Below are 13,110 nucleotides of genomic sequence, written 5' to 3' on the forward strand. Positions count from 1 at the left end.
ATCGTTCAGCTTATACCCTCGGCCTCAGTTTTCAACGTGCATTATACGTGATTTGCTGCAGTCTCTCTTTTATTTTCTTCTATATCAGTATCCTTGCTGCCTTGCACCTTGTCATGTAGTCCAATAAGTCCATTTTATCTATAACGCGCGCTCCTTCGTGACATTGTTATTGTTAGTGATTAATGATTTTGTTTATTATCAATGACAATAGTGAGCGGTCTTGTAATAACTTTAAAGCAGTTTTAATATTATAATTATATCTTAATCTATTTATAAAGCGAGACGATATATAATTATATATATGTCTTTATTATATTTACAATTCAAAGAATTATTCTGTATGTACGGCCGCCCACAAGCAAATCACATGAGAAATAGGAAGTTGCATAATAACCATGGTAACGGTGTTCAAAAGCGTACGTGCGTTGTGTAAGCGCAAAGATTCGCGAGCGAAATTTTGATCGGTTTTGTGGTAATTACGTTATGTTCAGTGCGAGCTATATTTTTAACGGCTGTATCTTCGGTGGGATAAATAATTTTTGATCCGATAAAAACTAACTGCCAAAGAAATACAATTACAATAACAATTTTATTAGCTTCCTCCCTGTCACCACGGGCTTTCTAGTCTATATTATTATTATATTTTAAACTTGACGAAATCCCCCGACAACGGGGACATAGAAGAAAAACACTAAAAATTTACCAAAAAGCCCGAATTCTCGGTTGAGGCCAATTTCAGCACTCAAATGGAGTTGAACCCTCACGATTTTTAGCAGGGTTGTAAAAAAAAGGATAGGAATATGAGATACCATTCTTAGAATTTAGATTAGGGCTTTAGATTTTTTATAATTAACGTCGGAAGTGAGGTAAGATAAAGGGGTGGGCAACAATTGACCCCCCAAAAATTGACCCCCCGACAATTGACCCCCCGACAATTGACCCCCCGACAATTGACCCTGACCCTGACCCTGACCCTGACCCTGACCCTGACCCTGACCCTGACCCTGACCCTGACCCTGACCCTGACCCTGACCCTGACCCTGACCCTGACCCTGACCGGCTGACCGGCTGACCGGCTGACCCTGACCCTGACCCTGACCCTGACCCTGACCCTGACCCTGACCCTGACCCTGACCCTGACCCTGACCCTGACCCTGACCCTGACCCTGACCCTGACCCTGACCCTGACCCTGACCCTGACCCTGACCCTGACCCTGACCCTGACCCTGACCCTGACCCTGACCCTGACCCTGACCCTGACCCTGACCCTGACCCTGACCCTGACCCTGACCCTGACCCTGACCCTGACCCTGACCCTGACCCTGACCCTGACCCTGACCCTGACCCTGACCCTGACCCTGACCCTGACCCTGACCCTGACCCTGACCCTGACCCTGACCCTGACCCTGACCCTGACCCTGACCCTGACCCTGACCCTGACCCTGACCCTGACCCTGACCCTGACCGGCTGACCGGCTGACCGGCTGACCGGCTGACCGGCTGACCCTGACCCTGACCCTGACCCTGACCCTGACCCTGACCCTGACCCTGACCCTGACCCTGACCCTGACCCTGACCCTGACCCTGACCCTGACCCTGACCCTGACCCTGACCCTGACCCTGACCCTGACCCTGACCCTGACCCTGACCCTGACCGGCTGACCGGCTGACCCTGACCCTGACCCTGACCCTGACCCTGACCCTGACCCTGACCCTGACCCTGACCCTGACCCTGACCCTGACCCTGACCCTGACCCTGACCCTGACCCTGACCCTGACCCTGACCCTGACCCTGACCCTGACCCTGACCCTGACCCTGACCCTGACCCTGACCCTGACCCTGACCCTGACCGGCTGACCGGCTGACCCTGACCCTGACCCTGACCCTGACCCTGACCCTGACCCTGACCCTGACCCTGACCCTGACCCTGACCCTGACCCTGACCCTGACCCTGACCCTGACCCTGACCCTGACCCTGACCCTGACCCTGACCCTGACCCTGACCCTGACCCTGACCCTGACCCTGACCCTGACCCTGACCCTGACCCTGACCCTGACCCTGACCCTGACCCTGACCCTGACCCAGGACCCTGACCCAGGACCCTGACCCGATCAATTGACCCCAGTGTAATTAGATGGGGGTCAATTGTCGAGGGGTCAATTGTCGGGGTCAATTGTGGGGGGGTCAACTTTCGTACTAAGTCCTAGATTTCGCGACAACTGACCCCAGTGTAATTACATAGGGGGTCTATTGTCGGGGGGTCAATTGTCGGGGGTCAATTGTCGTACTAAACCCTAGATTTCGCGACAATTTACCGGCTTACTGTCGATGGCGCACTACCTAATTATCGTCGTTGTCAAGTAAAATCCATACTTTCTAGATTTCTACAGTACAGAGCTTAAAGGCAAAGCTAGATGATTAGAGATTAAAACAGAAATTAAAACATAAATGATTTTTAAACAGGGATGAAGCCAGTGGCGTATCGTTGTCTGTTGGCGCCCCCCCCCCCCCTGAAAAAGCGCCCCCTATTACTTATTAGCGCCCCCTCCCGGCCTTTTGTGCGCCCCTCCCTAAAGTTGAACAAATTATAGATGATTTAAGAGGGACAAATTTTTCAAAATTGTCCAACATTCAAACGACTAAAGCGCCCCTAAAATGGCGCTTTCGAATTAAATAGTAGAACTAGATATTTCGTATTTTCGTATGAATTTTTGTCTTCATGGTTAAATGTATAGAGTAACATCGATTTTTATATATTATAAGATTTCGAATTGACTTTCAATCCTCAACTTAATGTTAAAGATTAGTATTACTAATACTACTGCGAATACAGCTCGGTAGGTACTTTTTCCATAATATACTGCAATATTACATAGGTGATTACATTTTGAAATCCTTGCAATCGTTTGTAAAACAAAAGCTCTCTGTGTAAAACATTGCAGTTCGATATTTCTTGAGAGTAAGAGCACTGTGTGTTCTTTTGTCCAGGCAGGTCTATTCTTTGTAATCGGTCTTCTCTACTACACTTGGAAAATGTCAGCCTCTTCCTCAAAGAATCATAATACCTCGGGTGGGGCGCTGACTTAGACTTGAGGATCCGTGGAAGAGGCGATCAATATTCTCGACGCCAGGTTCTGATCTCCAAATGGGCCGACTGCAGTGAATAGAATGATATGCGATGCCCTGCCCAAGAATAATGATCTGTCACGCGGAGTCACGTTGTGATCGAGTATAATAACAACACTGAAATCGTTAAGAATTCTGACCTAAACCAATCCTGATTCGGGATTGGTCTTGTTAAGTCAGTTCGAAAGCTGGTTGGCTTCACTAGGTCACGTGGCTTGAGGGTACCCGTGAGTGTCCAGGTAATCTAACGCGTGATACTCGCGCGTCTAGGTATAGGTTATAAGCTTAATATAACCTGATGATGAGCTCAGTTTCTCAACGGTCACATAAGATTTGCTGCTCTCTCCCTCCCTCCTTCTTTGTCAGCAATACCATTTTTAAAAGTTTAACCCATCCCTGGCCCAGTGGACATTTCACATCATGTGGTCTAGTATCTATCTGCTGTAGAAACTAATAGTAATACACGTACCACAACGCTTTCTTTTGCCGAAGTTCCTCAATTCCTTATCTAAAAATTAATTAACTGACTTACTTGCTCCCTCAGAACGATTCTGGAACATTGTTGGCCAATAGTTGTAGTTCCAGTTAGGTGCAACCCCCTTTTATACTAAACTTCAGTTATGTTCATTATCCAGTTTGATGCTGGTATTTCCTCTCGAGAAAAGTGCTATTTGACATTTTTATTATTGATAATGATAGTTGGGGACAAAATGAGAGTCTCAACTCGAGCATTTAGTGTATCATTCGAATTTTCATTCATTTTATGAAATTAAAGTTATACAGTGAAACGTCCAGGTAGCGCAGTTGGTTAGAACGCCAGCTTTACAATCGTAAGGTTGTGAGTTCGAATCCCACTGTCTGCCCGGTCGTGGAATGAGCGTCGTTGACGTTCAGCGAAGGATCCTGAGTGGTCTATGCAGCCCCCGGTCAACTCAGCCGAATACTCGAGAAATAGGGTGTGAGGGTTAAATGAGGAGTTGCACATTGCAGCAAAGTCTCGGGCGAAGAAAGTATGGCACACACTACCTTAACCGTCACTGGCCAAATTCAATAAATCCTTCGGCTTCCTGCAATTGGCTGGTTGCACTTGTGTAACAATGTTGCTGTTGGAATACACCGAAGTAAAATAAGTGTCTTGATTCAAAAACCCCCAATTTACTGCAAACCCCGATTAACCGCAGCAATTTCCATACCCCAAGCAAACAGGGCTCTACATACATTAGTACATTACGTACACAAACAAAACAGTTACCAAGGCTTTTTTTTCCTTTTACTGTAATTCAAAATTTTCTTAGATCTCAAGTTTTGACTCTGAAATCTCATTTTGTTACTGTTAGCTTCCTTACAATGATAAGATAATGGCACCATCGATTTGGCAAAATCAGCTTCCCTATAATTTAACACTTTTAGTTTTATATCTTCCAAGTCCAACTTAAGCACATTTAAGAGTTTAATGTTTTTGAAAGAAGTTCATCGTCTCAGAAACTATGCCGATTTGTAAATTGGAACTTATTCAAAAATGTTCAGTTGTGTCTAAACTCTAAAGGATGTTTATGTAAAATCCGTTCCTCTGAATCCGACACAGTTTAATTTCGGAAATTAATCAGTTTCCTGCCATGTGGTAATCTAATTTTATCTCATTCTTATTTCATATGATGAGGATTATTGTTAAACGATATTACCGAGAATCTGCTGAATGAACTGAAACTAACTGAATCAAGTTAATATATACTGAGATGACGCCGGAATATAGTTGTTATGTGCAAAATGCGAGCAGTGTTCGTGAATCGTATAATTTTAAAGCTGCTTTGTGAAATTTGAGGTAACTGAAATATCTCTTTCTACAGAACAATGTCCATATTTCTCCTATTAATGCTTCACCTACTCTTCTCTCCTGCTCACAGTGGTAAGTATCATATAAAGTTATTACTGTCTTCAATGATCAATTTCTTACTTGTAGTTGTAAGAATGTATTAGTAACGCAGATTAACAATGCCAATTATAGTTATATTAAACGGATTGTATTTATAGGTACTAGACTGTATAAGTAATATGTGTTGTTGCAGCTAAGAGAGAAAGGACCTTTACTGATAGTTGAAATTCGACATATGACGTCATCTAGCGTCATCTAGCGTCATCTAGCGTGAAATATCGCCAGATGATGATAGATGACGCTAGATGACGCTAGATGACGCTAGATGACGCCAATTAGCGACATTGTCGCTAAGTGCACGGCACCTTTCGAATGTCGCTATCTAGCGCTATCTAGCGCTATATGACGCTATATGACGCTATATGACGCTAGATGACGCTAGATGACGCTAGATGACGCTAAGCACGCAGCACTGACGCCAGGCGACAGATAGCGCTATTTTCATAAAATTTCTGCCCTTTTTTTTGCGACATCTAGCGGTATCTAGCGCTATCTAACGCTATATGTCGCAACGACATCTGACGCAGCGCTATCTAGTGCTATCTAGCGCTATCTGGCGCTATCTAGCGGAGAATGTCGGTTTGTGACAGTTTACGCTAGATAGCGCTAGATAGCGCTATCTAGCGCTAGATATCGCGGCGACAGCTAGCGCTAGATAGCGCTATCTAGCGTAAACTGTCACAAACCGACATTCTCCGCTAGATAACGCTTGTTAGCGCTAGATAGCGCTATCTAGCGGAGAATATCGGTTTGTGACAGTTAACGCTAGATAGCGCTAGATAGCGCTATCTAGCGCTAGATATCGCGGCGACAGCTATAGCTATGGCTATAGTTGTTAAACGTTAAATATCTAACGTTGGTTATAAGTTTTATTTTTAACGTTGCAAAACGTTTATTATTTGACGTCAGATCAAGGTTACCTTATTAACTATAAGCAGAGTTTAAAATTCAACTACATTTTAAAGTTGTATGTAGGTTACATATAAAACGTTGTTAAACGTTAAATATCTAACGTTGGTTATAGGTTTTATTTTTAACGTTGCAAAACGTTTATTATTTGACGTCAGATCAAGGTTACCTTATTAACTATAAGCAGGGTTTAAAATTCAACTACATTTTAAAGTTGTATGTAGGTTACATATAAAACGTTGTTAAACGTTAAATATCTAACTTTGGTTATAGGTTTCATTTTTAACGTTGCAAAACGTTTATTATTTTACGTTAGATCAAGGTTACCTTATCAACTATAAGCAACGTTCAAAACTCAACTAAATTTTAACGTTGTATGTAGGTTACATATAAAAACTTTGCCGGCTGGTATAGGCTTAGACAAATATTTTGAGAAAAAGCGGCGCGTGATAGTAAATTACGAGTATCACCCGTTGACGAGTGAGATTCGTCCAGTATAACCTGTTTATGCTCTAACCATAGCCCTCTCGCTAGTAGTACGGCAGTACGCTTAGACACATGGCTATGTGAAAGAAGATGATGTAAAGATCTAAATGTTAAATTAGCATTTGCAAATTAATAGTATTGAAATCTCGCACAGCAAGTTATTAAAAGAATGTAATGAGAGTCGAGCCGAATTTATTGTTCAGTAATCACATATATCGTACCCACGAGTTTTCAGTTTACGAACTACGCGCAAGTGTGAAGTGCAAGCGCGAAAGCTTTAGTGCAATTTAGCTACGAAAATACCAAAACCCTTAAAATGCGATGCATTCAGTATTTAGAATTAATATATTATAAATTTATAAGTTATGTCAATCCTCTTACCTGGGGACCCAGGCTATTATGTACATGTTCATAAACATTAAGATTTGGCGAATAAAGATTTGGCGGAATGACAGGCTGAGCGCGGCCCAGTAACAATCCTCGGGATCGGAATTATTTTGGATAAATACTTTACAGCTTTGAGCTTCGAGTAATCTATTTGACGATGTTTGTTGTATGTTGTAGCGCGATGCACTACTGGGCCGCGCCGCGCAGCCAATAATATAATGCTTCTTGCAACCACTAGTGCTTTACTAAACATACTTAGTACGTGCCGCTTTCTTCCGATCCCGAAATGTTAAGGGTCGACGGTCGTTTACATATTAGTATTACGTAATCAGCTGAGGAGGTTGGGGTTTTCAAATGATTATTGATTACGCTAGTGTAATATTATATTGACATAAATATAATAGCTATGGTAAAACTGATTACGGGGTATGTGAACGACCCCTCATTGTTAGTAATACATAGCTATTAAGCTATTAGTATTATGTCACAATCACACTAGCGACCGTAATAATTTGGAAAACCCCGGCCGGCGGCATCAGGCCCTTTATATAATTATAATATGTAAACGACCCCTTGATTAAGTGATATTTAATATTTTGTTCCACTCAGCCGAATATTTGATAAATCGAGTGTAATAGTTGGGTGACTTCGACGAGCCGCGCAAGCTTATAGTTATATCATTTGCATTCTCACTTAAATTATAATTAATTTTCATACACAGTAAAAATTAATTTTCATATAAAATAAAAATAACAAAAAAGATTGGGTGGGAAAAGACAGGCTGCTCTTACGGTCCCAGTAAAACACACACACACACACACACACACCCCCCCACACACACACACACACACACACACACACACACACACACACACACACACACACACACACACACACACACACACACACACACACACACACACACACACACACACACACACACACACACACACACACACACACACACACACACACACACACACACACACACACACACACACACACACACACACACCCACACACACACACACACACACACACACACACACACACACACACACACACACACACACACACACACACACACACACACACACCCACACACACACACACACACACACACACACACACACACACACACACACACACACACACACACACACACACACACACACACACACACACACACACACACACACACACACACACACACACACACACACACACACACACACACACACACACACACACACACACACACACACACACACACAGAGTTAGGATTACTGTTACTGTGATAGGATATGATATCTTGTGCTATATGTAGCGACGACATCTGACGCAGCGACATATAGCGCTAGATAGCGACATCTAGCGCTAAATAGCCTGGACTGTCACGACCCAAAATTCTTCGCTATTTAGCGCTATCTAACGCTATTTAGCGCTATCTAACGCTATCTAGCGCTATATGTCGCAACGACATCTGACGCTATATAGCGCTATCTGGCGCTAGATAGCGTGAACTGTCGTAAACTGACTTATCCCGCTATCCAGCGCTTGATGTCGCCTGCGTCAGATGTCGTCGCGACAGATGTCGTCAGATGACGTCAGATATCGCTAGATGGCGTCAGATAGCGTCAGATGTCGCGGCAACATATGACGCTAGATGACGCTAGATGTCGTCCCTAGAATTTTTATAAAAATAGCGCTATCTGTCGCCTGGCGTCAGTGCTGCGTGCTTAGCGTCATCTAGCGTCATCTAGCGTCATCTAGCGTCATATAGCGTCATATAGCGTCATATAGCGCTAGATAGCGCTAGATAGCGCTAGATAGCGCTAGATAGCGACATTCGAAAGGTGCCGTGCACTTAGCGACAATGTCGCTAATTAGCGTCATCTAGCGTCATCTAGCGTCATCTAGCGTCATCTAGCGTCATCTATCATCATCTGGCGATATTTCACGCTAGATGACGCTAGATGACGCTAGATGACGTCATATGTCGAATTTCAACTATCAGTAAAGGTCCGAGAGAAAGACTGGATGGTGAGATAGTGCAAGTCAGTGCTAAACATTCCAGCACTTTCAATGGTGACGACTGGAGCTATGGTGTTCATTGGAGTATAGACCTTCTCCTGAATACACAAGATTAAACAAGCGCATAGCTACGGCTAGCGCTTATTTTGATTTATACTAACAAGCTAGTTAACGAATTTATGACATCTATTTCTAACTTAGCTCTGCAAATACATTATCTTTTGCCGCAAATTGACCGCGATTTTGCCTAGTTTGACTTGTCGCGACGCCCTGATTTTTTGGCCTAAATAATCGCGATTTTCTTTTGTCCTTGGTGGTTGTGGAGTTTGGAGCTTCCGCCGCGAGATTTGTTGCGCCAAAACTAAAGGTCGTAGAGACATGAGACTTCGACTAAATTTGAGTATCACAGTTTCAGAGCTCTAAACACATTCCTTCATCCTTAAAACAACAATCATATGGATTTTGCCTGTAAAAGTGGAACAGATCCTTTAAAATCATTTAAAGAAGTCAGCAGGTTATAATCTAGGTACCCTGGTTTTCGAATCGCCATGCCTTCACAAGCAAGCTTTCTAATCTTCGTTGCCAGAGGAATATTTTCGTCAAACTAGGATTTAAATGAGGTTCTTATTTCTTCATAACTCGTCACTGATAGGGTCACCGATCACTGTTAATAAGGTCTGATGACCTTAACATCAGTTTATGTTTAAGAATAAAATAAAATCAATATCAAACAAAATTTACACATAAAATCTAATAAAGCTTCTTAAGATCGTCCTTGGTTTCCAGTCCTTCATATATCCAGACCCGATAGATAACTTATTAGTTATTTCCTTCGATCTTTTTGCATTCGACAATTGTAGGGGAAAAATTGGTTTCTATAATTTAAACTTGAAGCTAACTGAAAATAATTCCTTCTGAAGAAAAATGTCGATATTTCTCCTATTAATGCTTCACCTAATTTTCTCTCCTGCTCACTGTGGTAAGTATCATATAAAGTTATTGCTGTCTTCAATTATCAATTTCTTACTTGTAAGAATGTATTAGTAACGAAATTTAGCAATGCCAATTATTATAGTTATATGGATTATATTGATACATTTTTTCAATACATCTTGTATAAACCTTTGCATGTAACATCAACTTAGGTGTTCGTAGTATAGCTACTTAAAAATCTAAATAAGTTGTATTTAAAGGTACTGTATAAGTAATATATTGTGTTGTTGCAGCTAAGAGAAAAAGACTGGATGGTGAAATAATCCCAGTCAGTGCTGCACAGTCCCGAACTAGAGAGGAGAAGGAAGGTGCTCACCGTGCTATAGACCTAGACCAGGAGACTTACTCCTACACAGTACCTGGTTCTGACGGTAAAAGCTGGTTAAAGATAACACTAGACCAGGTTTATTGTGTGGAAAAAGTGATAATACTTAAAGAAAATGGTGATCCTTACCGCACCTGGACCTGCTCTTTTAAAGACTGTAGTACCTGTGAGGGTAAGTACTGTGGCTTTTCATACACTCTCACAGTGTACACAGAGGGAGCAGCACCTGATAACCTATCACCTGAATCCAGCTGCAAATACGGAGATACGGTGAAGCTAGAGGCGATTGCTGCTAATAGCTTTAAATTGTACGAGATAGTGATAATCGGGAAACAAGGTGAGACAACTTATTATAAAACTTACTATATATTGGCAGGTAGGATATTTACACTATTTTCTATATAGTGAAATATGTGTGAAAACACACCATGAAGTGGGGATATTATTCATTTGCCGTTTAGTAAATTATCAAATAAACGTTAATGTAGTTCAACATAAAATTAAACGTGTAATTATAATAAGCACTGTTTCAATAATTGTGTACATTAGAATAATTACCTTACCGCAGACTTTATTTTAACGGGCATCTATTTATATTATTTCTTAATGACATTACAAGGGGTTTATCACCAGGAACAGATATATAATTATAAACCATGCATGCTGACGATACAAAAATATGGCGCGGAATTAAGTCCCAGGATGGCTATTGGCTGCTTCAGCAGTATATTAACAGTCTTCAAAATTGGGCACACCATAATAAGATAGTGTTTCACCCCTCAAAAAGTCACGTTCTTTCTAATACCAGAGCATATTTTATGAATCGTAGTGTTAATTTGGTGTACAGATAAGTAAGTGTCAAACAATACGGTGAACTTTTTAACATATAGTTATCATTAAGGTTTGAATCTGTACCACTTCTTGACGGTAAGATCAATAAAAGTATGTTAGGATCAAACTTTCATTGCGAAAATATAATCTTTTTGCTTCATTTTTTCAGCTGTTGTAGTATGTGAAGCTGGAAACTTCAGTAATGGATCTGCAACCTGTTCCAAATGCGAAGCTGGGAAATATAGTGCTGCGGGATCTACAACCTGTTCTGAATGCGAAGCAGGGAAATATAGTGCTGCGGGATCTGCAACCTGTTCTGAATGCGAAGCTGGGAAATATAGTGCTGCTGGATCTGCAACCTGTTCTGAATGCGAAGCTGGGAAATATAGTGCTGGTGGATCTGCAACCTGTTCTGAATGCGAAGCTGGGAAATATAGTGCTGGTGGATCTGCAACCTGTTCTGAATGCGAAGCTGGGAAATATAGTGCTGCGGGATTTGCAACCTGTTCTGAATGCGAAGCTGGGAAATTTAGTGCTGCTGGATCTGATTCTTGCAGCACTTGCAGGATAGGAAAAGACACTAACTCTGATAAAACCAATTGTGGTGAGTATTGGGATTTGAACTGTCACCTAATAGTTGTTACTTGTTTATATGATTTTATCGATCAATATCAAATCAGAACTTGAAAGGTAACGTCCAGATTTAATGATTAAATGTAATATTACTCAGTTACAAGAGCCATTCATAATCAGGGTAATGATTTATTTTACAATAAAAATTGAACCAACTGCAGGCAACTGCCTTATTGTTGATAACCTTTTTAGTGTCCTGTCCGGCGGGTACCTACAAAGACAGTTCTATGGCAGAGTGTCAACAATGTCCTCTTAACACATACAGTACAGAGAGTTCAGGATTGTGTACTGCTTGTCCTCAAGGATCTCAAGCAAACGAAAATCGAACAAAATGCAGTAAATCTGTTGTTTTATCATATTTTTCGAAGCTTTGCAATGCTTTTTGTAGCTATATTGCCCGCACTATGGTTTTGGCAGGTAGATGTAGGACTTAAGAAGTAAATTAAGTGTCAGACTGTCAGGGGGTCTTCCGCGAAACGATCTTTCAACTTACACAAACATCATCAAAAAATACTTATATTTGAACCGATAAACTCAATTTGATTGTACCACAATATCAATTAAATTAAATGATGTAATCCATTTTCAGTTTCATGTGAGAGCTTGCCCTCAAGCTGGGGACAGATAATGACAGAGTCACAGTTCCCCCTCGCACCTGGGAGTGAAGTGTCCTTGATGTGTAGCACCGGACACACTTTGACTGGAGCCAGCACTGTCACGTGTATTGAGGAAGACGATTTCTCCTTCAACGAAGAGCCTTCTTGTGTGCTAGGTTTGAACATCCAATGTATAAAATATGCGATTTATTCTCGACAAATTTGTAATTTGTTATTTGACCGAGCACATTATAATTAATAAAACTAAAAACTGTTTCTATATACTGTTTGCTCATTTAAAGCGTTGTTTCGTTTATCTTTATTAATTAAAGTTACTTTTAAACACAATAGTTTTCGCACATAAGTGGGCTGGTTTTAATAATGTTTTTTCTTTCCCTTCTGTTGCCTAATTCATTTCAATCGTCGAACCTTGACTTCTAGCTTAGCAAACAATATTTACACACAGACGAATGCAGAAAACTGCCGAACATCCAGAACCTAGGAACAACCACCCAATTTCCTGTTCCCTACGATACCCGGGTAACAGTGCATTGTGATGCTGGGTACTCTCTTGTAGGTGGTGTCATCATCTCATGTATCCAGGACGATAGCTATCAAAGTTTTGATGGAAAACTTCCTTCTTGCGAAGAAAGTGAGTTTATCATTGTAACCTCTATCATTAACGGTTTTTATGGTTTTAGAGCTGAATATGAAAAAAATTGTTATTTTGCAACGTAAATGACACAATAGCACAATATAAGAATATAACTGTGTAGTGTCGACCTACTGCATTATTATAGAAATTGTCTTAACAACCAGAGTACTGCTCCGGTGTACCTCCTGATATTTCACATC

The 13,110-nt window shown here is 41.4% G+C and overlaps 1 protein-coding gene across 1 annotated transcript; it reads left to right on the top strand.

Moving 5' to 3' along the window:
* The first annotated feature begins 9,822 nt into the window (after positions 1-9,822).
* Positions 9,823-11,915, top strand: LOC134821566 (major surface trophozoite antigen 11-like). Its single transcript, XM_063832270.1, has 5 exons — positions 9,823-9,856; positions 10,104-10,241; positions 10,401-10,532; positions 11,196-11,630; positions 11,821-11,915. The coding sequence occupies exons 1-5, from the start codon at positions 9,823-9,825 to the stop codon at positions 11,913-11,915; spliced, it is 834 nt and encodes a 277-aa protein (XP_063688340.1).
* Positions 11,916-13,110: the final 1,195 nt, after the last annotated feature.

The sequence above is a fragment of the Bolinopsis microptera genome, chromosome 10, assembly GCF_026151205.1.
Source record: "Bolinopsis microptera isolate Bmic1 chromosome 10, MBARI_Bmic_1.0, whole genome shotgun sequence".
Taxonomy (NCBI): Eukaryota; Metazoa; Ctenophora; class Tentaculata; order Lobata; family Bolinopsidae; genus Bolinopsis; species Bolinopsis microptera.

Excerpts from the sequence above, each read along its gene's own strand:
- LOC134821566 (XM_063832270.1), top strand. The coding sequence starts at position 9,823 with ATGCTTCACCTAATTTTCTCTCCTGCTCACTGTG. Across the intron at positions 9,857-10,103 it reads TTTCTCTCCTGCTCACTGTG|CTAAGAGAAAAAGACTGGAT; the intron begins GTAAGTATCATA and ends GTGTTGTTGCAG. Across the intron at positions 11,631-11,820 it reads CTCTGATAAAACCAATTGTG|GCAACTGCCTTATTGTTGAT; the intron begins GTGAGTATTGGG and ends AACCAACTGCAG.